Source organism: Nanorana parkeri, unplaced genomic scaffold (genome assembly GCF_000935625.1).
Source record: "Nanorana parkeri isolate BGI_ZX_2015 unplaced genomic scaffold, ASM93562v1 scaffold1107, whole genome shotgun sequence".
Classification (NCBI taxonomy): domain Eukaryota; kingdom Metazoa; phylum Chordata; class Amphibia; order Anura; family Dicroglossidae; genus Nanorana; species Nanorana parkeri.
The window spans coordinates 89,450-115,508 of NW_017307375.1; the positions used below are offsets into that span (position 1 = coordinate 89,450).

The window sequence follows — 26,059 nt, forward strand, 5'->3', positions numbered from 1 at the left end:
AGATTTCCTCTCACTTCCTGTTGTTCCAAGAACAGGCAGTGAGATTAAATCTTTCTAATGAGGATACAGACAGCAGTGAAAACCTCACAGTGACCCAGAAGAAGAGGTGTGCACCCCTCGTCTGCACGTCTAGAAAGAACCAACTTCCTGTAATGTACGTACAGTACTACGAACCAGACCCAAGAAGCGGGCACTCCTTGTCGGCTCGAGCACAGTAGCATTACAACTACTGAAATGCTGTGTGGTACACTTTGGCTGCAGCCTGGGACCCCCTGCTGTACAGTAATAGCCTCTGTTTGTAAATAGGGGTCGTATGGAAGTCAGATGTTTGTAACTCGGGGACTGCCTGTACAGAAGAAAACATTCCTAATATAGTTGTATTTTGTTTATTAGGCAGAAAAGCCTCTTGAGTTCCCCTCTCTAATGGAGTTTAGCTTTCTTATTTGCTATGAATATATCTTATTTCATGACTGCTACCTCCTATAACATCACTAAAAACTATACATTATCAATAGTGCTTACCTTAAAGAATTATTTATTCTACTCTTGCATAAACCACATAGGAGTAGTAGAGTGCGCTACAACACATGTGCATTGGCACTTACAAATTGCATTGGAGCCACCCAGCAATAGGTGTATGGACCCATGACCCACTGGACTGGAGGAAACAATATGAAGAAGGATTGTAGAAACAATGTAGGAAGGGCGTAAGTAGTGATGCCACAGAAAGGGCGGAGCACATTGGAGCATTGCGGGATCTGAGGACAATGGTCAGGGAGGGAAACTTGCCCTATCTTTCCTTCCTGACTAAAAAGACATGTTGAAGACGATAGTGGGTGAGGGATGGTATACACGTAATTGGGCAGTGAGGTGGGGAATTCCTTGCCATAGCGTTGATGGGCCCTTAATGGTGCCAAAAGACTGAAGCTCATTTGTAAGGTTTTATTCAGGTGATGGGTTGTTAAACGTAACCTTCCCAAAAATTGTGCTTGAGCTTCAGGAGAGTTTAAGAATGGAGGACTCCTATCATTGTAGATGTTTTAAATCTGTCATTACGGTGAGCACGCACCAAACTGGTATGAAGTGGCAAAATGTTGGGTCGCTGTCCAGAATCTGCTTCATTTGATATTTTGTATTTTGTGCTGAAATTATTATCTTTTGATGTTAAATGATAAGTGCACGGTAAGACAAAGTGCACCTATCCCATTTTCTACTTTGCAGTGACCTAACATAATCTATCCTCCCACTCTATACAGATGCCTACCGACCTGTATCTGATGGCCATGGCCTCCAGTGTTTATTTTCACCCAGTGCACCAAGGCTCCCTGTACTATGTAACTATGTTCTGGCACATTACATCTCCGTTGACCTCTACGGGGCTGTGTCCTGAGGTCGCAGGCAATCCCAAAGATGTCCTAAAGTGCACTTATGCTTTAATGTTACTATGATAATATTGGAACTGTTAACATTGCAAAGGTAAAACTGGTGTTTCTGTTATCATTTATAGAATTAGGTTGAATCATGGTGAGTGTTGTAATTCTTATATTCCTTGAACTGCCATTTGTTACTGGGTTTCGCCCACCCAGGTCAGGTAGTTGTGTGTGTAGGGGTGTTATTCTAAATGAATGGCACCACATTGCATGACACCAAGTACCATGTATCACTGTGCATCATGGTATTACCTGCTTTACTGAGCCTTATTGCAACATAAAAGTGTGAAGCCATCCTAAAACCTTCCTTAACAGCTGTCATAGATTGACTCGGACAGGTGTGCCGTCACGGCCGGCTCCTCCCCCTGGGCGTGGCGCCACCTCCTCTTAAACACAGCTGAGTCAGTCACTCGGCGTTCAATCATTGTGGAACGTCGAGTGACTGACTCTGTGGGGAACAGAGCCACAGACCATCCTACACAGGATTACCTCCTACTCCTCCTGAACTCCCTCCACTCTTGAACCGCAAGTGCAAGGGGATCTTCCCCTACCTATTGGTAGCCACTTCAACCCATATTAGAGGTATATGCTAGCAATGAACTGTATGCATTGATACCAACTGAACATACCATATTGCTGGTTTTCTCCCACCTATTTGTAGCCACGTCAAAGCGATATTGAGATGTATATACAGGTGAAACTCGAAAAATTTGAATATCGTGCAAAAGTTAATTTATTTCACTAATGCAACTTAGCCGTCTACCAGGAGATTTTGGAGCACTTCATGCTTTCTTCCACAGACGAGCTCTATGGGGATGCTGACTTCATTTTCCAGCAGGACTTGGCACCTGCCCACACTGCCAAAAAATTTCTGAGATTGTGGATCTCGGTTTTCATGAGCTGTAAGCCATAATCATCACAATTATGACAAATCACGGCTTGAACTATCTTGCTTTGCATGTAATGAGTCTCTCATATATTAGTTTCACCTTTTAAGTTGCATTAGTGAAATAAATGAACTTTTGCACGATATTCTAATTTTTCGAGTTTCACCTGTACTAGCAGGGATCTGCGTGCATTAATACCAACTGAACATATCATATTGTTGATTATTACGGAATGCATAACCTGCTCTGCTGAAGATAACCTTGCATAACCACCGCACTACACATCTCCCCAAGTGTATTAGTGAACACCATTCAGTAATTCTGCCACACCGTGATCACTGTGGATTGGAGAGGGGTGATAGGAAACGATTCCCTATTTATTCCTGCAGTGACAAAACTACAATTCACCACACGCCTCCACTTGAGGTTGATAGCTATAACCAAAATACCTAAACTGTATACCTTGGACCCTCATTGGTCATATCCCTATAACATTCTAGGACGGGTACATGATGTGGAACGGCCCCCCATCACACTGAGTGTATTGGGGTTCCGCAAGACTGACCGAACCCTTACACCTGGAGTGTTAGTTCTGCAGTTGAGATCCAAGAGAGTACTGCCCTGCTGGATTGTGACAACAGCCAATATCGGATGATGTCTGATATTACTTTTATTAGCCAGCGAACCCACTCCTGTAATCCTGTCTGATTTTGTTTCACTTTATTTAGTTAGTCAGGTTGAAACAAAGACACAAGTCCACCAAGATTGCTTGGGCCTTCATGTTCCTGAATTCACTTGTTTCCCTAGTGCAGGAATATTAAACTGGTGATTTCTGGGCCTCATGAGGCCCACTTACAACTTTTTGGCAGCCCTCGCCCATTTAATGATCTTAATGATGTGCAAGACTTCTGGAGCTCATTAAAAAAACAATTTCTTACATAATTTTCCATTTTTGTTACAGTAGAAGGGCTTCTGGATTTTCAAAGTAGATGGATGTGGCCTTTAGTAGATCCTATGTGGCCCATTAAGGCTTATCCTACTAAATTTGGCTCCCTGTATCATTTGAGTCTGACAAACACGCTCCATAGTGTTTTACGTCAATACATTTTTATTAAGGTATATAGAGTCTGCAACACAAACATTGTTGATTACATCCGATTATGGATACACAATTGTAATAATAGAAACAGTGAGATATATACAGCATTGTCTAAGAAAGCAGATAATTATTCCGATTTGGACTCACACAGGTAATAAAAATGGGCTCCCTCGAGCCGAACGATAACCGATCCTCCTACATGATTACCGTGAAACGGAAGTAGACATATGGATCAGCATTTACAAAATTAGAAAGTCCCATAAAAGGAAATGTTGCAGAAGGGGGTACATAGGGGAAGGACTAGGGGTAGGGCAAGGGGGGACAATATCCGAAATGGTTGGAATAATAGAGGATCTCCAATTCCGCGCTGTGAGGATTCTAGCTGAGAATAATACATGCATAACCACTGATCTATATCCATAGTGTTTTAAATGGTGTACCTCTGTCCAAAACCTCCCAAATCCAGAACCTGGATTAGAAGATTCCACAAATTTAGATGAGTGTGTGTTTTTTTTTTATCCTCCCATGTTTGTGTTGGTAGATCGTTATTTCTAGTGTTTTTTTTTTCCTGTGCTCTGGGCGTTTTATGTTCTCTTTCAACTTGTAATAGAATTAAAATGTAACCAGCGCTTGCCGTTGATACACAACTGAGGATGATTTTATATAATATAAAAGTTTACTGATGATAGCAGGAGAGAGAGGAGATAATTTAGGAGATTAACTTCTGTACTTTTAAGTATAAATTTGCATCTCAAGCACTATAGTGCCATTGGAGACAGCAGCTTAAGGCTCTAGTTCAGGAGAGGACAGTCAACTAGGATTTAGATGTAGGTCATTTTATAAAAGTTTTTTTTTTCATCAAAAAGTGCACCCATCATCACAAACATCAGAACAGGGCTTGTTTACATGTCCCATCTCTTCCTTGTTTTGTCTCAGCAGTATAAGCCAAATGTGCATAGACATACAGATACAACATTTGACTTCTACATTTGTCCTAAAGAGTTGCAAGAATTCCAAGATACCCAAATTTCGGTTGACTTGTGATATATACATCACATGTTCTGATTTTATGAGGTCAATTGCAAATGCATACATTGTTTTTAAGCAAGCGTATTCTTTGCCCATGCAGGACAAACCAACAGGTTCACTTTTAAGTGTATGTTAGAACAAAACAAATGAATGCACTTTTTTTCTGTGTTTTATCCCTTTAAATATGTTGCAGGTATTAAAATATAACTGTTGATCTGCCAGAAATCCAGTGAGCTTCTAACTTGCCATTTAAGATGACAACACAGCTCTAAAATCCCAGGCAGTGTAGTCAGTCCATTCTGCTGGACTACAGAACTCGGCTTATCTACCACCTCTCTCTGGGCAAATCCTTATGCATACATTGATTTTATTTTCCCAGCAAAACATTGGTGCTGCCTTGCTTCCCGAAGGCCTCCCCATACACTTTGTGTAAGAAAAGGGTTCTTAGGAGATGTAGTTCTGTGGATTGTGTCTGTCTCAATAGGAACTGACCTTTCAGCAATCAAACCCGCAAGGCTTTTACCAGATGAATGAGGATATTACTGGAAATAGTAAAAGCTGTTTCTCCACAGAAGAACAATGTAAAACTTTGGACATGATCAAGAGGAGGAGAAGGATGTTTGGGGGTGGATTTTGGTATTGCCTTGACATACCCTCCAATGTCATCCATCCAGAAGCTTATGCTCTGAACCCACACTGCTCAACTTAGTCACTTGGAGCGAGGGATGGAAGCCCTATGGCATTTTTAAGTCAATTTGTGTGAGGGCTAAGGACTGTATTCCTGCCATGTGACAGTGGCAGGACAATCACTAAGCACATGAGAGGAAGGGGAGTCAGTCACATGTTCCTAAATATCTGGAACCAATGGGTATTTTGCATCCAGCAGATGAATGAAGCTGCAGGGAAGAGAAGGACATGTGAACATGCGCAGGAACAACTTCTCATGAGATTTGAAGTACTTGACATTCTGAGGGAGCAGCAGGGAGACTCATTGGCAAAATCAGTGCCTACAGGTAGCTCCCAGAAGCTGAGGTCCTAGATAAGTATGTTGTTCTAGTGTTTTTTTTTTTTTACTTATGTTCAAGACTTAATGCCAAGGGAGAGTAAATTGATCCCCTGCTGTTAATCTCTATTATGCACACATTTTAATAACTCAGAAGACTTCAACCACCCCACCCCTCACATATTTAGTTCACATGTCTCTGTATGGAGAATTAACTAGATGGAGGAAATCAAAATGTAAGTAGGTACTGATGGGCTTCCAAATTAGAGAACCCATTATGGTCTGTGGACACAATGTTATGGAAGCATTATGTATAAAAATTTTATGTAAACAATAATTATATACAGCTAACAAAAAATACCTAAAAAAAAACCCATTGTCTCTGAATCAGACTCTTCATTTCAGACATTTCAGACACTTCCTCACACATAATCAGAATATACCTTAACATATGTGCAAATGCATTTTAAGGTGTCTGTATACCATGTATTAAAGGATAAACATATACAGGGTTATTCACAGAAGGGTGATGAGTTTGGAGAAGGCAGGAAAAGTGAACAATCTAGGACAACATAGCTGAACTGGAAAGTTTCAAAATCAGCTATTTTGGCCTAGACTGTTCACTTCTCCTGCCTTCTCCAAACTCTTCACCCTTTTGTGAATTACCCCCATAATGTCTAAAGCATCATCAAGTTTGTATACAAAAACACAGTTTCATAAAATTCATAGAATAATCTGAAAAACTGCTTATATACTGTAGATGCCTGCAGGTGTCAACAGACGTGTAATACCTCCCATACATATGCCCTATACCATCCACTAATTGGTTTTTCGCAGTCTGTCATATAGGTCAACAGACTATTTCTTGGAGAATGCACTGATGATAGATAGATATATATGATGATAGATAGATAGATAGATAGATATATATATATATATATATACACTTATATTTACAGTTTCAAGTTGTGGATGTGTGATACCGTGCATAGGCAACATTAAGCCCCCAGGGTAACTGTAGGGAATACAACAAAAAATAGCAGATAATAAACACTGAGCTGTCTGTGCCCTAGCAATCAGACACTGTGCGGGAAGCTGTTACTAGTAAGCTAGAAGCTGGGCCACAAAGTTTTGTTGATTGCTAGATAAGCACACCATACCAATCTATGACGCTGTGCAGGCTGCAAGGAATCTGGATTTCGCACAGCCAAGCGAACCAAACCCTACACCGCCTGTGTCCTAGCAACCAATGTCACTGTGCAACCCACACAGCATCATTGGTTGCTAGGACACTAGTGGCTGGGCCGCATAGTGTCTTTGGTGGCTAGGACGCAGGTTGCCCTACAGTGTCATAGGTTGTTATGGTGTGCTCACCTACATCCTAGCAACCAATTATGCTATGCGGCTTATTTGCACAACCCATTCAGCAATTCAGCAAACTGCAAACAGCGTGAGTTTAGATTGAACTCATGGTCGTCCGGGACTCAACGCTCATCCCTAGTGTCTAATTACTGTCTGCACTTTTCCAGCACCTCCACCCTCCTCCCACCTCCCTACATAAGCTTTAAGGTAGCTGCAGGGGAAGGAATAAAGAGGGATACTACAGCATGTAGCAGGGGTAGATAAACTTTGGCTCCCCAGCTGTGTGGAAACTACAAAATTCATGAGGCATTGCAAGACTCTGACACCCACAGGCATGACTCCCAGAAGCAAATCCATATTAGTATTTGTAGTGGTGTCATCACAGCTGAAGGGCAGAAGTTTGGCTGCCCCTGCTTTACAGTATTCCTCTTCAATCCTTCCCCAGTAGCTACATTAAAGGTTATGCAGCGAGGGTGGAGGAGACATCACTGGCTCTGCTGTGGCTGCTGACCTCACATCCAAGAGGGTGGTGCCCAGCAGCAGCCTCAGAGCTTTTGAATGTTAACATGAGGGAGACTTTTACAGGTAAATTACATGCATAAAATATGTTAAAGTGACACTAAACTCAGGAGCTAAACCTTAAAAATACATTCAAGTACCTTAACTATTAACAAAAATGTATCTTGTTTGTATATCACTCGGCTGTAGATGCTAAAACCATCTCTGAATTGATGCTGACACTGTCCTTCCTTCTGGAGGGGGGCTACGTTTGTTCCCCTGGGTCCCTGTGTGGGTTGTAAAGTAGTCACCGCTCCAAGCTCACTCCTGTGATGGACTACAATCTCATATTTAGTTATCCAATTTGTATTAAAATCACAGTTCATCACGGGAGTAAGCTTGGAGCGGTGACTACTTAACAACTCACACACGAGAAGAAAAGTACTGCCCCTCCAGAAGTGACAGGACCAATTCAGAGATGATTTGAGGACCTACAGCCAAGAGATACACAAATAAGATACATTTTTTGTTAATAATTAGGGTACTTGAATGTATTGTTAAAGTGTAGTGTCAATTTAATCTTATGGGAAGTTTGTTGCTGAAATTAATGGTTTTATGGTAGGGTCTCTTTAACTGTTTCATGCATTATCCAAAATGGAAGAATATTCTTTAAATGTATCAGCTTCCTTGCTTTCTTTTTTTACCTGGTGCTAAACTTGTTTGAGTAGTTATGGCTCATTTGCATCAGTTAAATAAATAAATTAATCCGGCTTTTTAGTTGTCCTCTAAATCACTTGCAACAAATTCTACCTCCGCTTGGAGATTTCAATCTGTGAAGCTTACAAGTAATTGTCAGGGAAAGTGACACCTGTTCAAACTGATTAAACATTATTGTTCAAGATATAATAACATTAGTTGTAACTGACATCAAAGAACAAGATGAACTCGAGCGAGCGCGTTAGATGAATATGAAACGTAAGAAAAAATATATTTTAATTATGTTTCATTACAGAGAAATCCCTTCAGTATTACTGTTTTGTTGATTTGGAATCATTAGATATCTCTCTATTTTTTTCCGGTTGAAAAAGCATGAAAGAATGTTTAACACAGGCGTAAAGACTAATTACTGCAGCCGCCATCGATGGAGAAACTTTTTTTTTCTTTTTTCCAACCGTAGTTTTTGGTGATTCAGATGCATTCTCCTCAGACTTAGATAATTAGATTTTAACCATCAAGATGAGTATCAGACTTATGAAACTGACTTGCCTCAACTGTTAATTACTATTATTAAAGGCGGCATTGGAAGTTTTCAGATTAAACGGTTGGATTTAGCAGATGAGTAGCACAATGGCAGAATTAGCCACCTATCATTCTGATGGGTATTTTTCCATCATGGTATCCAAGCACTGTGGAAACTGTTGGCACTATATAAATCCTGTAGTATAATAATAATAATAATAATTTGATAAATCTCAATAATGCCTTGGTTATCATGGTTTATCTTTTCTGCACACTTCGTAGTGATATTCTATCACTGTCAGAGAAAAGATTCACCCTATGTGGCTAAAAAGCCTTGAGAACAGGGCAGTGAAGACTTTAAAAGGATGCACACAGGAGTCCTTGGGAGGAAAGCTATAATCCTTAGAGACAGGGTCATAGGTCATTCCTCCCAAATAATTAATATTCATCCTCAAAGGGTATAGGAGGAGAAACACTGAATTATTCAAGTCATTTTTTAGCAGCTTAAATCCGCTGCCCCCCACAGCTGCTACTTAGTAGCTCAGCTTATCCTGTTCCCCCTTCCCAGCATTGACTCAGGAGTTCAGCTCCCACTGCTCCCCCTACACAGTAGTGCCTCTGCAACTAAGGATACCCTGCCTTCCATACACAGTGGTGGCTGAGCTACCTCTGCTCTCCCTACGCAGTAGCAACTGAGCACATCGGCTCCCCCTGCTCCCCCTACACAGTAGTGCCTCAGCATCTCCGCTTATGCTGCTTTCCATACACAGAAGCAACTCAGCAGCTCAGCTCTCCCTGCTTCCTCTGCTTAACAGTGACTCAGCAGCTCTGCTCACCCTGCTTTTTTACACAGCAGTGTCTCGGCAGCTCAGCTCTCCCTGATCTCCCTACACAGCAGTGACTCAGCAGCTCAGCTCCCCATGCTCTCCCTACACAGTAATGCCTCAGCAGCTCAACTAACCCTGCTTTCTATACACAGCAGTGGCTCAACTACCTCTACTCTCCCTACACAGCAGCAACTTAGCAGTTCAGCTCTCCCTGCTCTGTCTGTACAGCAGAGACTCAGCAGCTCCCCCTGCTCAGCAAGGACCTAGCAGCTCAGCTCACCCTGCTCCCCCCTCCCAGCAGCGATTTAACAGCTTATCCTTCTCCCCTTTCTCAGCAGTGACTATTTTCCTCTTCCCCGTTACCCCTCCCAGCAGTGACTCCACAGCTCAAGTGTCCCACCTCCCCTCTCCAGAGCGCATGCTCTTAGGTTAAGATGTTGGGCACATAATGGTGAATGTCTAGTCTAGTAAATGTGTAATTGAAGATGTAAACAACAAAGCAACTTTTTTTAATTGAACAGTAAACCATGGTTATCACAAATTATACAAACTCAACATGCTCGTCAAAGAACCCACAAGATCAGACTCAAAGGAATGTTCCGCTCCGACTGGTGGTCACATCAACGACCACCGGTTGCTTAGGCTCGATTTACGCGTTTCAGGGGCACGCCTCTGTCCTCAGAATCACAGCTTGCCAAAGAGAAGGGTTTAAGATTGGAAACTAGCCAATAAAAGGGAAAGACCTTCTGACATGTCTCAAATTGATTGGTTGGCTGCACAATCATCCCACCAATGCCTGCATAGCAAATATTCTGAAGCATGAGGTCACACATAAAGATTTTAACCTTGCCAATTAGGTTCATTAGGGGGTTCCACAGCTAGAACACAATTAGTGAGATGACTCAAATATCATGGGGTGGTGAAGTGATCGTACGAATAAAACCGTCATATGCTAATACCTAACTTAACACTTCATGTTACTCGGCAATCTAACATTTCCCTCTCTCTGTGCCATGAATTAAAATATTGCTATAAATTGCTATACAATATTCTTATAATATATTCTTTGGTAGTTGCACCACTGCACATATCAGATGTAAAAAAGCATATACAACATCCAAGATGCTTTTTCAACATCTGATATGTGCAGTGGTGCAACTACCAAAGAATATATTATAGAATATGTTATAAGAATATTTTATAGCAATATTTTAATTCATGGTACAGAGAGAGGGAGAGAGAGGGACATGTTAGATGGCTGAGTAAGATGAAGTGTTAAGTTAAGTATTAGCATATGCCGGTTTTATTCATACCCCATGATATTTGAGTGATATCACTAATTGTGTTCTAGCTGTGGAACCCCCTAATGAACCTAATTGACAAGGTTAAAATCTTTATGGACTATTGCACAATCTCATGCTTTCGAATATTTGCTATGCAGGCATTGGTGGGATGATCGTGCGGCCAACCAATTAATTTGGGACATGTCAGAAAGTCTTTCCCTTTGATTGGCTAGTTTCCAATCTTAAACCCCTCTCTGGCAAGGCAAGCTGTGATTCCGAACATGCCCCTGAAACGCGTAAATCCAGCCTAAGCAACCAGTGATTATTGCTGTGACCGGAGGCAGCTTTTTGAACGCAGTTGGAGTGGAATATTCCTTGGACACTAATCTTGTGACTTCTTTGACGAGCGTGTTGAGATTTTATCATTGTGAGTGCTTATAGCCGAGGTTTACTGTTCAATTAATAAAGTTTTTACACATGGAGGCAGCACTTAGTTGTTTATATCTTCTATGTATATGACGGGAACCCCAAAGTCTTTTGATGAGCAGCACCCCTAAGGTGTGTGAAAGAAAGAACGATACCTTCTGGAGGATTGTGTGACGGCAACAAATAGTGCCAAGAGATAAACTTTTTCTTTAAATGTGTAACTAAATCTGGGGAAAATTAAAAGATGGTTTGATAAGTATTGTCCTATTTATAAAAACTGAAGGAATGGCACAAAAGCAGAGTCATTGCCTTCAATTACCATTTAGACTCCTTAGTAATACACACCATATACCGCTCACATTCCCGAACTGGTTCACAGCAATGACTGCAGTCTGGGGATAGGCAATAAGCATGCCATCGCTTGTAGCAACTCAATCCAAGAAATGCCACACTCCACAGGATTCCACCAAAGATAAAATCTGTATTCAAGGAGCAAAAATACACCTTTCATCCTTCCCCATGTATATACAACCACTAACACGTTTCACCATAATGGCTTAGTAGGTTGAATATACCTGGGGTATATAGTGTACATTGGGAAGGATTAAAGGTTTATTTATGTTCCTTGAATAAATACTTGACTAAGGTAGTTTGGAGGTCCCCTTTATCCACTTAAGCCTCTTTAACGATATGTCAAACCCAAATTATCCCCTGTACTAAATAATACCACTACACCACGGGATGGAGTTCAATGGCCACAGCCGCCTTTTATTTACAAAAACCAGTATAAATAACATTTTATAAATAACAAACAGCAAAAAGTAACCAGACCATATAAAAAAATCTCAGGTTTCAGGTCCTTGATGACACAATGAACCATAAAACATATTTGCATCTGCGGCCACGCTTTGTACCCGATGCTCTCAGCCGCAATACACCCCCTCGGGGACATTATTAACTGGTGGACTTTACATGGAGGACGCCCACACCGAAGATGGGTCCCCCCATTCATTTATAAAAAATCCCCAGCAGACAAAAACGCCTTCAAGGATCCAAACCGACAAGCAATTGCAGTGACTAACCAATCCAATCCAAACATAAAATAAATCCAGGGAGGTAGGGACGTTCGCCTCTTGTCTGACAATCTCCAAGTGGATCCGTGTGACTCTTCCTTGCAGACCTCCCCCTGATAGCCCCTCCCTCTTTTGCCCAATCCGGTAAGTGCCCTACCCATACCTTACTTTTTCTACCTTTCTTTAACCCCTTCCTGTCCTGGTTTCTCATCCCAGCCTTCTCATGTAGGCCTTCCGCTCATTCCCCCTTCATTTCCTGGCTCCGGGCCTATCTATGTTTTTGGTGGAATCCAGTGGTGTGTGGCATTTCTTCAATCAGGTTCCTTGTTTTATATTCCCAGAGAACAATAGATGCAATATCATTGATTACTTTAGACAACAGCTCATTATTTTTACTTAAAAGAAAAAAAACAAATCCCACCCCAATTAGTCTTGCAAAGACATACATGAAGCGAATATGTTTGTGAACTCCTGCATATCTTGTGTTAATTTGCTGTTACAGCAGCAAATAATATAGGCCGTGATCTTAAATTCAGCCCATTCAGCCATATGAAAAAAAAAAAAACTTAAATATTGAAGAGCCTTAATGATCGCTACAATTTTTCCATTGGCAAAAAAAAAGATTTAAATTAGCATACACTTATTCTTTTGAATCACAGCTAATTAATTTTCACTGATTCTGCTTTTCCTCCATCAAAATAGTTTAGGTGGCTCAAGTTGTGATATGTAATTCCTCTAGAACATACTTCAGTGTGTTTCAATTGGAAACCACTGGGCTTCTTTTGATAAGCCCTAATTAAAATGCATGCATTGAATTTTAATTTGATTAACTTGCAGATTTTTTTTCCCTTCCCTTCATCTCCCTGTTTAGAGATAACCTTTTTTTTTTTTTTTATTCCGGTTTTGAAAAAGGTCAATTATATATGTTTTTTTTTCTTTTCACAAGCCGAGAGCGGTTTAAGAATATGTAGGAAATAAACGCTGGCTGATTGAAAGTGACATAAACAGGAAAAATGTAATGGCATTTAAATATAGGTCACGCACCATTACATGCATGGTGCACTGTGTAGACGACTGAAAGGGGATAAAGAAGAAATGGTATTTCAGTGTTTAGAGTTGTTGAATGTTGCCATCTGGATTTTGGAAGCATGTACAAATATAGTATTTCACGCATATGTAATATGTTTAGGATGTAGCGTAACACAAGCCACTTTGGCATGCTTGTAAGGGTTGCTAGGCGACTGTCAACAGTCTGCAGTTCGAGTTTTTTGTTGTGTAGGCTGGAGTTTAACGCTTTTGAGTGATTATTTTGTTTACACACCTTATAACCATGATAACAGGGTTCTGTGAGAACTATATATATATATATATATATTAGACATGTGTGATTAATTTAGTTCCGAATCGAAAATTCAAGCGAAATTTCGATATTACAGATATATGTAATGATATTACAGATATAATCAGATGCAAACGATCCAAATTTACAATTCCGAAATTCTGTACATTTCCAATTCCGGTAGTCTGTACAAATTGTCGTGTCGTTTTCGTTACATTCGTTCGTTGCATATGAAAAGTATTATGACACCTCTCCTCACAGACCCGAATGGCATTCCTTAGATCACAGGAGGATGTCAATAGCAGGAGATGTCATTTTGCAGTGAGTTTTCATCGGGTTTAGGACGGTGGTCGTGCGTTGGGACTTTTTTTTTATTTCGGCAAGTCGGCGGGTGTCGTGCATCGTGATTGACGCTGAATTACATTGATGGAGCCATTTTTTTTAAATTAAAGGAATAGTCAAGAATTGACTCTTTGTTTTCTTTTCAATTAAAGGATTTTTTCTAAAAGTGTTTCACACTTTTCACACAGTTATTCACAAGGGGGGGGGGCGGCATCTGGGTGCCCCTTAATTAAAGGGGTACCCCAATGCAAATAAGCCCCCTTGCCCGCAGACCCCCACAACCGCCGGGTCAGGGTTGTGGGTACACCCTCCAAATGCCGAGGGCAAGTGGCCTGGTTTTTGTTTTAACTTAGTTGGGGTCCCTCTTAACATTCTTACCAGACCTAAAGGGTCTGGTATGAATTGGGGGAGAACCTCATGCTTTTTTTTTCCTCTTCAGCAGACTGAAATTTTTATATATATACAGTATAACAAGGCTGAAATATAGGCATTTGCTTCGCTCATTTTACCCTTTGCACTAATACATATGTTAATACCACAATTCTTTTTGGTAAAGTGCTATAGTATCCAACAAGATGGTAGATAGAGTAAAGAGATTGCTGATTGCTAATTTTGAGCTTGACAAAGAGGTTCGCCTTGAAACGCGTTGCTCCATTACTCTTTCACTTTCCTTCACCCTGAGAGTCATTCTCAGGGTGAAGCGCCTCGAGAGACCACATGATCCTCATGTCAGGAACAGTTGGCCAAGTCTGACACTTCACAGTTCGGACATTGTCTGACACAGCGCTAACAACCCCATTCACGGACCAGCAGTTCAGTGACTCAGCTGGGATACTGACAGAGGCTGGCAGTGGCATCCCGTCCGTCTCCTCTCTCATTTGTCCTGAACCAAATCCACTCTCCCTCCCCACCGAGACCCACATCATTCCTATGTCATACGATCTCTTCTGGACCACACTACAACAAGAGTGGACACTGAAACCATCACAGACTTCTCCTTAAGGCACGGCACCACAGCACCAACAGGACATTGATCCTCCACACAGGCTGCATGCCACTCTGTCCTCATCAATATCATGTAAGCCTATTCTCCTATAGCACACCCTACATTGAATTGGTAAAGAGAATGCGCTCCTGCTTGTATTCTTTAAAGATAGAGGAAAGAGACCCCTATTATTATACAAAAATGTAAAGTGCAACTGTGTCTTGTCCTTGACCTGTAACTTGTCATTTAAGGCATGGGCCCAACCCCCTGAGTACAGCCCACCTGGTCTAGTACTTACCTCTATCCCCATACCAGTGATCTTTACTGAGTGACCTTGCTTGGGGCCTCATAGCCTTTGTAGCCCCTTCCACCTTCAGTGGAGTGACTAATTATATTTAATGTTGCTAGCACTGTAATCAGTCTGGCTGATTTGTAGTCTGGTATCATTTGGTCATTCCTAGATGTTCTGCTTTTGATTGCACCTACCTGTGAGTGTGGTGTGACCCTGCCACAGAGTGGGACAGCCAATAGGGGAACATTAGGAGTGGATTTTTCTCACCAGCCAATCACTAGGAGTTTCATGGCCTGTGGTGCATCTGCTCTGGGCAGTCCACCCCCGGCCCTGGCCTGGGGGTGGCATGTACAAGGTTGGAGAAGCTGACTAGGCCTCAAGCCTGCAGGAGGCCCATGTGGACCCAGATGTGGTCTGGAACTATCTGGGAAGGAGAACCAGAGGAGCCATATGACTGATGGAAGTACCAGGAATGCCAGGATGACATAGACCTCAGGAACAAGTCTGGTGTATCTCCCAGTAAAGATCTAATGCATGTCCCCTATTCAGCTATTGCTCTACTGCCCAGTGCCATTATCTGTGCAACTAAAGTATGTCTACATTGTGAAAGCTGGAAGGGATTGGTGAGTCTGGAGTCTATTTTTGCTATGGATGTCTTAAGACCTATACCCTCTCTCCCAGTTTGACCAAAATAAAGCATTCTAAAAAGTCCTTAAAGTGACTGGTGCCCAATTTACTGTTTACATCCCACAACCCAGCTAAGGATCCACCCCTGAGAGTGAAATGTCAGCCATCCTTGCAATTGGGGATCCACTACAGGCCTTTGGGGGTCAGGAGGGCGCTACACCTTACTTTTGAAAGTGTTGCTTTCAGGTTCTGTTCATCTTGTGCATGCAGGACCGTGCTGCCAATTAGGCCATTTGAGGTGGTGGCCATATTGGGACTCATACTGGGCACTCCATCCTCAGTTTAGCTCAGTAGCGTTGACCATGATAAAGCACAGACTCAGCATTACGGAGCTTCCTGCATGGCCACTGCGCCTGGGAATGACTTTCCCCATAGGGATGAATGAGGCATTTTTGTGCATGAACAGGACAAAGTGGACCTGCTTTGTAAGTACAGTACTTTAAAAAAAAAAGAAAAAATCAGGAAACCAATAGCTCATTAGCTATCATGAGTCAACCCCTAGTTGATGTTTAGAACCTATAGTCATGTTGGATGACACAGTAAAAGTGTCCTCAGGGGACATATATCAAAATCTGGTCCTACCCCAAAGAACACTTGGCTTAAAACCAGCTGTAACTGTCTCTTCTCTAGACTTTGTGATTCTGTTAAGGAAACTGGAGACTCTCAGGGCTATATTCATCGTTAAGCAGTCATGGGCCAGTTGCCATGGCAGCAGAGTAAGAGGGATCAACACAATATTTACAATTGAGTTTTTCTTTCTTTCATTTATTTCTATTTGTATGAAGCCATCAGTGCATGTTATAGAGCAGGGGTCAGCAACCTTTTTCACTTTAAGTGTCAATTTACTAGCATTAGACAATTAGCATGCTAGTGAACAATAGCACCTTCATAACTCAGATCAGCACCAATTCCTGCACTTTCAGACCTCAGATCTGTTCCAATTCCTGCATCTTCAGCCCTCAGATGAGCCCCCATTTATATATCTTCAGAATTGAGATCAGCCCCAATTTATGGACCTTGAGGCATCAGATCAGTCCCAAGTGCTGCACCTTCAGACCTCAGATAAAATCCAATTCATGCATCTTCAGACCTCAGGTGAGCCACAATTTATGCACTTTCAGCCCTCAAATCAGACTAAATTCCTGCACCTTCACACCTCAGATCAGCATCAGTTCCTGCACCTTCAGACCTCAGATAAAAAGAAAGGGCCTACATTTTCTATAAATATCTGTTTGTAGATTCCCATTACTAAACAACTCTAAAGGTTCCTATTTTTAACAAAAGGGTGATGTTCACCTTTAAACCTTTATGCACTCATGCCATGCTGAGATTTGAGTTGAAGAGGCTTTGAGCCCATTTCAACACAAACAAAAAAAAAGTACCCTTGTTGTGGAGCTACCCCCACATTGCAGTTGGAGTAAAGCAGATATTCTTAACTGATTCCCTCTCCTGCAAGCTCCCTCTGGGCTGCTTGACCGGTCCCTGCAATCTCTCCTCCGCTGGACTCTGGTGGTCTAATTACTATTGATGTCATCACATCTAATGCAGGTTCCATAGACCTGCATTAGATGTGATGACACTCCATGGCCAGAGAGGTGGGATAGAAGACAACAGTGCTGATCAGGTAAGTAAAACAGCATTACCCCAGCCCCAAGAGAAAAACAAGCACTTAGCCCTTGCAGTGTGGGGTAGCCCACTTCAAGGGTACTATTTTTTTTAAAGCCAAGAGATGGACTTGGGCTAGCTTGCCCATGGTGCATGGGTACACTTTGAACTTAATACTCTGACAACTAATGAATAGGCAGATTGTTACCTATCTCTGCTAGCAATTCCACTTTAGGTGTTTGGCGGCAGATCTTTTCCCGAACAGATTGGTTGCAAAGTGGAACTTTTGCCACTTAAGTGTTACACAGAATGATATAAACTGCATTTTCCCTTTGCCAGCCCTAGGTTCAACAGAAACAATAAGACAAAACTAACAAAACGTACAACCACATGAGAATTTATCAAGAAAAGACATCATGAAAAGGACTCAATTCCCATCAGAATTTCTATTACTTTTGTCTATTAACGTTGATGGATTAACAGTATTTCCCCACACATTAATTATGATAGAAGTTGGTACAGCTAGATAATAATACATCCCACTGACTGAATAAAAAAAAAATATGTTGCTTCGTTAAAAGCATTTACTTCAAATGCATTTCGTAATAAGGCATAATTTGATCAACTTTTAAATCATTCTATTTTGATCGTCTGCTTAGCGATAAACCACTGGGGTGATTTGACAGTATTATGATGTTAGTGAATACACAAATGTAATGCGAAATCTGTAGGTAATAGCCCAGATAGCATTTTATAGAACATGCTGGTGCTGTGTATTATATGATTTCAATGCCATGGGCATTCTTTATTTAGGATGAATCCTCTAATTTTATATTAGCAATGTGTTGTAGAGAATACTGAGTAAATGAACGAATTAGCCCTGCATTTTGAAAAACACAGTTGACATGATTCTGCTCTCCAAAATTAGTACAATTTTAAAGCAGAACTTCACCTGAGAATTTGACCCACCGTCATCCCCTTCTTTCACCCCAGTCTTTTTTTTTGTCTTTTTTTGGAGGTAAATACCTTTTTTTCATGGTGCGCTTTCATACTTTCGCATTCCTCACCTCACCTAGGTGAGGGTGACATCCCCTTGGTCCACCACCCATCCTGCTCCTACCCCTGCTCTCAGCCTCCTAAGATAAGATCACACATCCCAGGAGGCTACAGGATCAGTCTCCCTGCAGTGCTGATCTCATGCATGTGCAGAACAGGGATGGCTGTGAGTGATCGGGAAGTCATAGCTAGGTCCCAAATCCAAGACGGTGGAGTGAATAATCAGAAGCCCTGAGAAGAATCGGCTTTGCAGAAGACAGAGCTGGACTTCATGGGCTGGTAAGTATGTGATTCCTCAAAGTCAGCATCTACAGTACTTTTAGCTGCTACCTTTTAATTTCCCCTAGCCTGGTAAAAGAAGACTGACACCTGGTCATGGTTTCCGCTCCACATTATGTCCAAATGAGAAGAATCTACTGTTATATCTCAGCAATCCAAGGAAAGTACCGTAAATAAAGTACTCATAACAACTCATTATAGGTACCTATCCATAGTAAGTATACCCACTTATTCTTCTACAGCAATAATCTTCAGTGCAGGTTAAATTAAAAATATGGGTCAACACTTAATGAATTACATTCCAAAGCAGCAATGTTAATTCTACATACTAATAAGGATTATTTACAATAAGACGCAGAGGTTAAAATGCTTAGAGAGAGCAGCAGCTATACAAAGTGTTAAAGCAATTACCCTGTATTTTTATATTTTGCCCCCTGTCTAATTTAAACATGTACAATAAATCCTTGCTATATGACTTTTCCTAAAGCCAAATTTCAGTAGGATCCAGTAAGCAATTGTCTCCATGTTGAATTGGATCTACTCCTTTTAGCCCAAGTCCAGCTGAAACTTTGTCTTTTACATTTTGGATAGAGTAGGTAATGGTTAGAACCCCTGTCTGATTTATTTATTGCCATCAGTGTCAATGTTGGGGCGATTTTCCCTCACTTCCTGTCCCTTTGTTACTGGGAAAAGTTAAGGAGGGGATATCTCTCCAACCAAAAACAGTAGAAAGGCATCATGGCACACTCACAAACCAGCATGTTACTGTATAACTGGTGACAAGTTGTTGAGTGCGTTTGTCGTTTGTTTTGCTTGTATCTCTCCAACCAAGACCCAATGACAAAATGTCAAAACTAGGATAGGAAGTCAGGGGAAATCGTCCCTGCGGTGACACTGAAAGAAATTAAAATATGTGAATCTAAGCCTTCTCTGCTCTATCCAAAACAAAAAAAGAGAAGTTGGTTTTTAACCAGATGGTGTAAATGTTCTGCTTATTCAATTTCTTGTGGAGCGTTCCTTGAAAAACACAATTACTATGATTCTCCTCCCCAAAATGTCTACAATTTTAAAGCAGCACTTCACCTCAGAATTGTACTCACCATCACCCTCCCCCCCCCCTCAGCCTCTTTGACAGTCAATACCTTTTTTTGGTGGTACTCGCTCCCACTTCCTCATTTCCTTGCCTAGGCGGAGATAACATCCCCTCGGTCCCCTCCTCAAGCCTCCTGAGTTAAGGTCACACAACCCAAGAGGCTATAGGAAGGACCAGTCTTTGTGCAGTGCCAGTCTCACACATGGCTGTCTCACGTACATCGCTGGCTATAAGTGATTATGAAATCATAGCCAGCTCCCAAATCCAAAGATGGTGGCAAGGAAGGCCAGAAGCCCTGAGAAGAGCTGGGTTTGTAGAAGACAGTACTGGACTTCAGAACTGTCTGAAATGTGAAACATGTTATCTATATACACTCACCGGCCACTTTATTAGGTACACCTGTTTCATTGCTTGGTGACACAAATTACAAATCAGCCAATAACATGGCAGCAACTCAATGCATTTAGGCATCTAGACGTGGTGAAGATGAGTTGCTGAAGTTCAAACCGAGCATCAGAATGGGAAGAAAGGGGATTTAAGTGACCTTGAAAGTGGCATGGTTGTTGGTGCCAGACGGGCTGGTCTAAGTATTTAAAAAACGACTGATCTACTGGGATTTTCACGCACAACCATCTCTTGGGTTTACAGAGAATGGTCCGAAAATTAGTAAATATCCAGTGAGAGGCAGATGTGTGGACGAAAAAGCCTTGTTGATGTCAGAGGTCAGAGGAGAATGGGCAGACTGGTTCAGGTTGATAGCAAGGCAACAGTAACCTAAATAACCACTTGTTACAACCAAGGTATGCAGAATACCGTCTCTGAGCACACAACACGTCGAAACCTTGAATCAAATGGGCTACAGCAGCAGAGGACCACACAGGGTGCCTCTCCTGTCAGCTAAGAACAGGAAACAAAGGCTACAATTCGCACAGGCTCACCAAAATTGGACAATAGAAGATTGAAAAAACATTGCCTGGTCTGATGACTCTCGATTTCAGCTGCAACATTCAGATATTAGCGTCAGAATTTGGTGTAAACAACATGCAAGCATGGATCCATCCTGCCTTGTATCAACGGTTCAGGCTGGTGGTGGTGGTGTAATGGTGTGGGGGATATTTTCTTTGCACACTTTGGGCCCGTGATGCTATCATGTCAATATGGACCAAAATCTCTAAGGAATGTTTCCAACACCTTGTTGAATCTGTACCACAAAGAATTAGGGCAGTTCTGAAGGCAAAAGGGGTCCAACCCGGTACTAGCAAGGTGTACCTAATAAAGTTGCCGGTGAGAATATACACTATATTGCCAAAAGTATTGGGACGCTGGCCTTTACATTCACATGAACTTTAACGGCATCCCAGTCTTAGTCCGTAGGGTTCAGTATTGAGTTGGCCCACACTTTGCAGCTATAACAGCTTCAACTCTTCTGGGAAGGCTGTCCACAAGGTTTAAGAGTGTGTCTATGGGAATGTTTGACCATTCACGGCCATCCCCAAACTGTTCCTATAAAGTTGGTGCATGAAATTGTCCAAAATGTCTTGGTATGCTGATTCGTCAAGAGTTCACTTCAATGGAACTAAGGGGCCAAACCCAACCCCTGAAAAACAACCCCACACCTTAATCACCCTTCCACCAAACATTTCACTTGGAACAATGCAGTCAGGCAAGTACCGTTCTCCCGGCCAACCACCAAACCCATCCATAAGATTGCCAGAGAAGCATGATTTTATCACTCCAGAGAACACGTCTCCACTTCTCTAGAGTCCAGTGGCGGCGTGCTTTACACCACTGCATCCGACGCTTTGCATTGCACTTGGTGATGTAAGGCTTGGGTGCAGCTGCTCGGCCATGAAAACCCATTCCATGAAGCTCTCTAAGCACTTTTGTTTTGCCGATCTGAAGGCCACACCAAGTTTGGAGGTCTGTAGCTATTGACTCTGCAGACAGTTGGCGAGTTCTGCACACTGTGAGCTTCAGCATGCGCTGACCCCGCTCTGTCATTTTATGTGGCCTACCATTTTGTGGCTGAATTGCTGTTGTTCCCAGTTGCTTCCACTTTGTTATAATGCCACTAACAATTGGCCATGGAATATTTAGTAGCAAGGAAATTCACGGATGGACTTATTGCACAGGTGGCAACCTATCACGTTACCACGTTTGAATTCACTGAGCTTCTGAGCGACCCATTCTTTCACAAATGTTTGTAGAAGCAGTCTGCATGCCTAGGTGCTTGATTTTACACACCAATTGAACAATGCAAACATGATTTCAGTAGGGAATTAGTCATAGGGTTGTTCGAGTTTTACTGACTGCTGCTAAATTTGGTCTTGACATTTTAACTTCAAGGACCTCTTGTCATGAAAGGGTAAAGGCAAGATTAACTCAAACAGCAAAAATTTGAAGAGACTCGACCAAATAAATAAAATCTTGCCAGCCAAGTAATAGCAAAACAACAGCACACTCACCTTTTTTTTCCAGGAGGTCCAGGTGTGATTAGAGACAAGTACTTACTTTATTAGCCAGAGACAATAGAAAGGGTTCTAAAAACTACACTATGAGAAGGAAATCAGACCTCTCAATATTTAATGATATATCAGTAAACAATATCCATCTCCATCTCCAAAACCTCTTTAGATTTTCATTGATATCCAATATACTTGGAGTGTTTGGCAACTTATGCGACCCTTTTCTGAGTGTACAGAACCAATCACATGGATATGCATGAACACGGTATAATAAGTTTGGAAGTTAATCAATACATTTCACATTTATATCTGTTGCTGTGTCTGCTGAGTTCTCTTCTTACAATTACGCTTTATAAAGCGATACATGTCCAAATTTATTCCGGAGGTGCGAATGCTGTACTGTGTGAGAGAAGTAACCATAGGCAGTTGGATGGTACTACTGCACAGCTAAACCTGCCCTGCAGGACTGGGGTGAGATTTTCAGAAGAGAATAATAGTATTTGGATTTAAAAGAATGTATTTAAAATAAAACTGTGTATGTGTGTGCATATATATATATATATATATATATATACGTACAGGATCTTTCAAATTGCCCCAGTATACATGAGCTTCCGGATAAGTTCAACCTAACATTCATATTTGCAGATGTGTGGTGTGTGGCTAATGTTACCCTTCATTGTTCAATCCAACAGGCAATCATGGCCCAACTCCCGCAAGAAGAGAAGGCCAAAATTGCAGAGCAGGTGGAGATCTTTCACCAAGAGAAGAGCAAGCTGGATGCTGAAGTAGCCAAATGGGATGATAGCGGCAATGACATCATCGTACTGGCCAAACAGATGTGTATGATCATGATGGAGATGACAGATTTCACCAGGTAGGAACCACCTTGCACTCAGAAAAAGAGAATGAAATATGATCAATATGAAGGGCTGTAATTCATATGGATGCTGTGAATAAATGATTAACCCTATATGCACCACAAAATACCACTTCTAACATACAGCTACTATTTTTACCATTACTAATACCACCACCATTTCTACAACCTCTACTTCTACTACTGCTACTACCTATGCTACTACTAGTGCCATCACTAACACCACTTATACAACCCCTACTTCTACTATTGTCCCTACCTACGATACTACTAGTGCCATCACTAACACTAGTTCTACAACCTCTACTTCTACTACTGCCACTATCTACACTACTACTAGTACAACCACTAACAATAGTTCTACAGCCTCTACTTCTGCTACTTCATTTGAAGCTGCAGTACTGTTACCACCATTACTTATACTAAAATTAGTAGCAGATTTACCTCTAGTTGTATTACTAATACTACCACCACTTCTAGTACTGCTAGTACCAACACTACCACTACTTCTACTACTACTACTACTACTAGCCAGTACCATCACCACTTCCACACCTTCTTCTACTAATACCTCTAGTGCTACTACTACCATTAATTCTACTAGTACTAGTTTCAAAATTATTTGACTACCAATACTACTAATACTATTAGTATTACCACTACTATTACCCCCTCAGTAACCTCTATTTATACTGGTACATATTTTGCTACTACTACTACCCTCGCTACTTATACTAATACTAGCACCACCACTACCACAAGTTTTACCATTAGTACCCCCATCACCTCTGCTAGTGCTACTACCACATTTTACAACCTCTGTTTCTACTACTGCTTATATTTATACTACCACCACTACCACTAGTTTTACTACTACAACTACTACTACTAATACCATTACCTCTACAAAATTATTTTTTACCTCTACTTTTGGTACTTCTAGTACTACTACAATCACCACCACTATTACTACTATCGCCACTATCCCACCTTCTACAACCCAAATTACAAAAGAGTTGGGACATGTGTCAAATCTACATAACAACAGCATGTAATGATTTGCAAATCTCAACTTTGCCCTGTCCCAACTTTTTTGTGAAGTGTTGCTGCCATCAGTTTTAAAATGACCTTATTTTTTACTGAAAATTGTAAATTTTGTGAGTATAAACATTTGATATGTTTTCTATTTTCTATTGTGAATACAATATGGGTTTATGAGAATTGCAAATCCTTGCATTCCCATACTTTTTTGGAATTGTGGTTGTACCAATGTTTCTAGTAGTCTTACGAATACAACCTCTACCACCGCTTTTTCTATTAGTAGTAGTATCACCACTACTTATTTAACCCCTTCTTCTACTGCTGCCTCTATTGCTCCAACTACCACTACCTCTGCTGCTACCACTACTAGATCTAAAACTGGATCTACAACATTTACTACTACTACTACTACTACTACTACTACACTTGAACTATTATTACCACCACTACCACTAACTTTGCTGCTTCTACTAGCAACACCATCACTACCACTGCTTCTATAACCTCTACTATTGAGAGTAGTACAACTACTAATTTCCCTACTACTAATACTATCATCACTACTTCTAAACCACCTTTTTCTGATAGTAATTCTATTGTGGTTAATGTTGTTCCAATTCACATAATCTGTTAGTCACAAACAGGTGTTGATTGCATTTGCATAATTACAGCTAGGTGTTATTAACCTGCCCAGAGAGAGGTGTTAAAACAGAGTTGTATGTGGCAGACACCTCTCTCTGGGCAGATTATTAACACCTAACTCCAATTATGCAATTGCAATCAACACCTGGTTGTGACTAACAGATTATGTGGATTGGAGCAACATTCACCATATTTATTCCCAGATAATTTTTGTACAAGTCATTCTGGATTAAGGAAGCTGTTCAGATGTCTAGTGAAACGTCTTCAAGAAAAATACAGCAAGTCCAGTTGTCTTGACTTATTTTTTTACAGATGTACCATGACCTGGATGAATGAGAACCTTCACAGACTTAAAAGACTGTAGATCCCCTATCGGAATTTAACCCACTACTTCTGTTCCTCATTGTTAAGGTGTACCTTACAAGGCCAAAATACCTCTTCAAACAGACATTTCCATTAAAATGGCTCATTGAGCAACAGAGGCAAACAGGTATAAGCATTTAATGACATGGCAAATTTGATTGATGGATAGGTGCACACATTGCACATATGCTGAGTGGATGGCGGATGGTGATGGAGAGGACATTTGCCAACATGCCTTTGTGCTCACTGGACCCAGTAGCCTCTAGAAGTAACTCCAACTTTTGTATTCAGCAGGCCTGTCTCCTTAATGAGCACTTAAAAATGTACATACTATTAAATATAATTCATGAGCTGGAAGAAGCCATCAAACTAAATTGCTGGCGAGGAAATTCAGATAAAAGCGGAAGCTGGCAGGTTTCCTCCTTTCTCCAGCGTGCCGTTAAGAGGTGAACTCACAGTAAATTACCAATCATTTATACACTGGTGGGAAGGAAGGGTGAAGACGATCAATGACTAAGGTAGTTCAGATCAGGTGCTCATTTTAGTTCTTTAACTGAATTGCAATTAGACTGTTTTCTTTTTCAGAGGGAAAGGTCCGCTAAAGAACACATCCGATGTGATTAACGCTGCCAAGAAGATTGCCGAAGCCGGCTCCAGGATGGACAAGCTGGCACGCGCCGTTGCTGATCAGGTGAGACACGGGTGGCAAGTGAGAAAACGCTGCTCAGTTAATAAAAATGTCCGCAATAAGAATTGTCCAGATTGCCCCATTCTAACCAATCAGATCCAAAGCTGTGCTGGATATTGATAACCAGAGGCTAAAGACTTGGTTGC

At 41.3% G+C, this 26,059-nt stretch overlaps 1 protein-coding gene across 1 annotated transcript in view; it reads left to right on the top strand.

Moving 5' to 3' along the window:
- The window catches only part of LOC108796403 (catenin alpha-2), a 195,745-nt gene that overhangs the window by 27,426 nt on the left and 142,260 nt on the right, over nucleotides 1-26,059 (top strand). Inside the window, exons 6-7 of the mRNA XM_018567877.1 lie at nucleotides 22,995-23,176; nucleotides 25,811-25,916. Of these exons, the coding sequence (XP_018423379.1) occupies nucleotides 22,995-23,176; nucleotides 25,811-25,916 (288 nt within the window). The remainder of the gene's footprint in view (nucleotides 1-22,994; nucleotides 23,177-25,810; nucleotides 25,917-26,059) is intronic.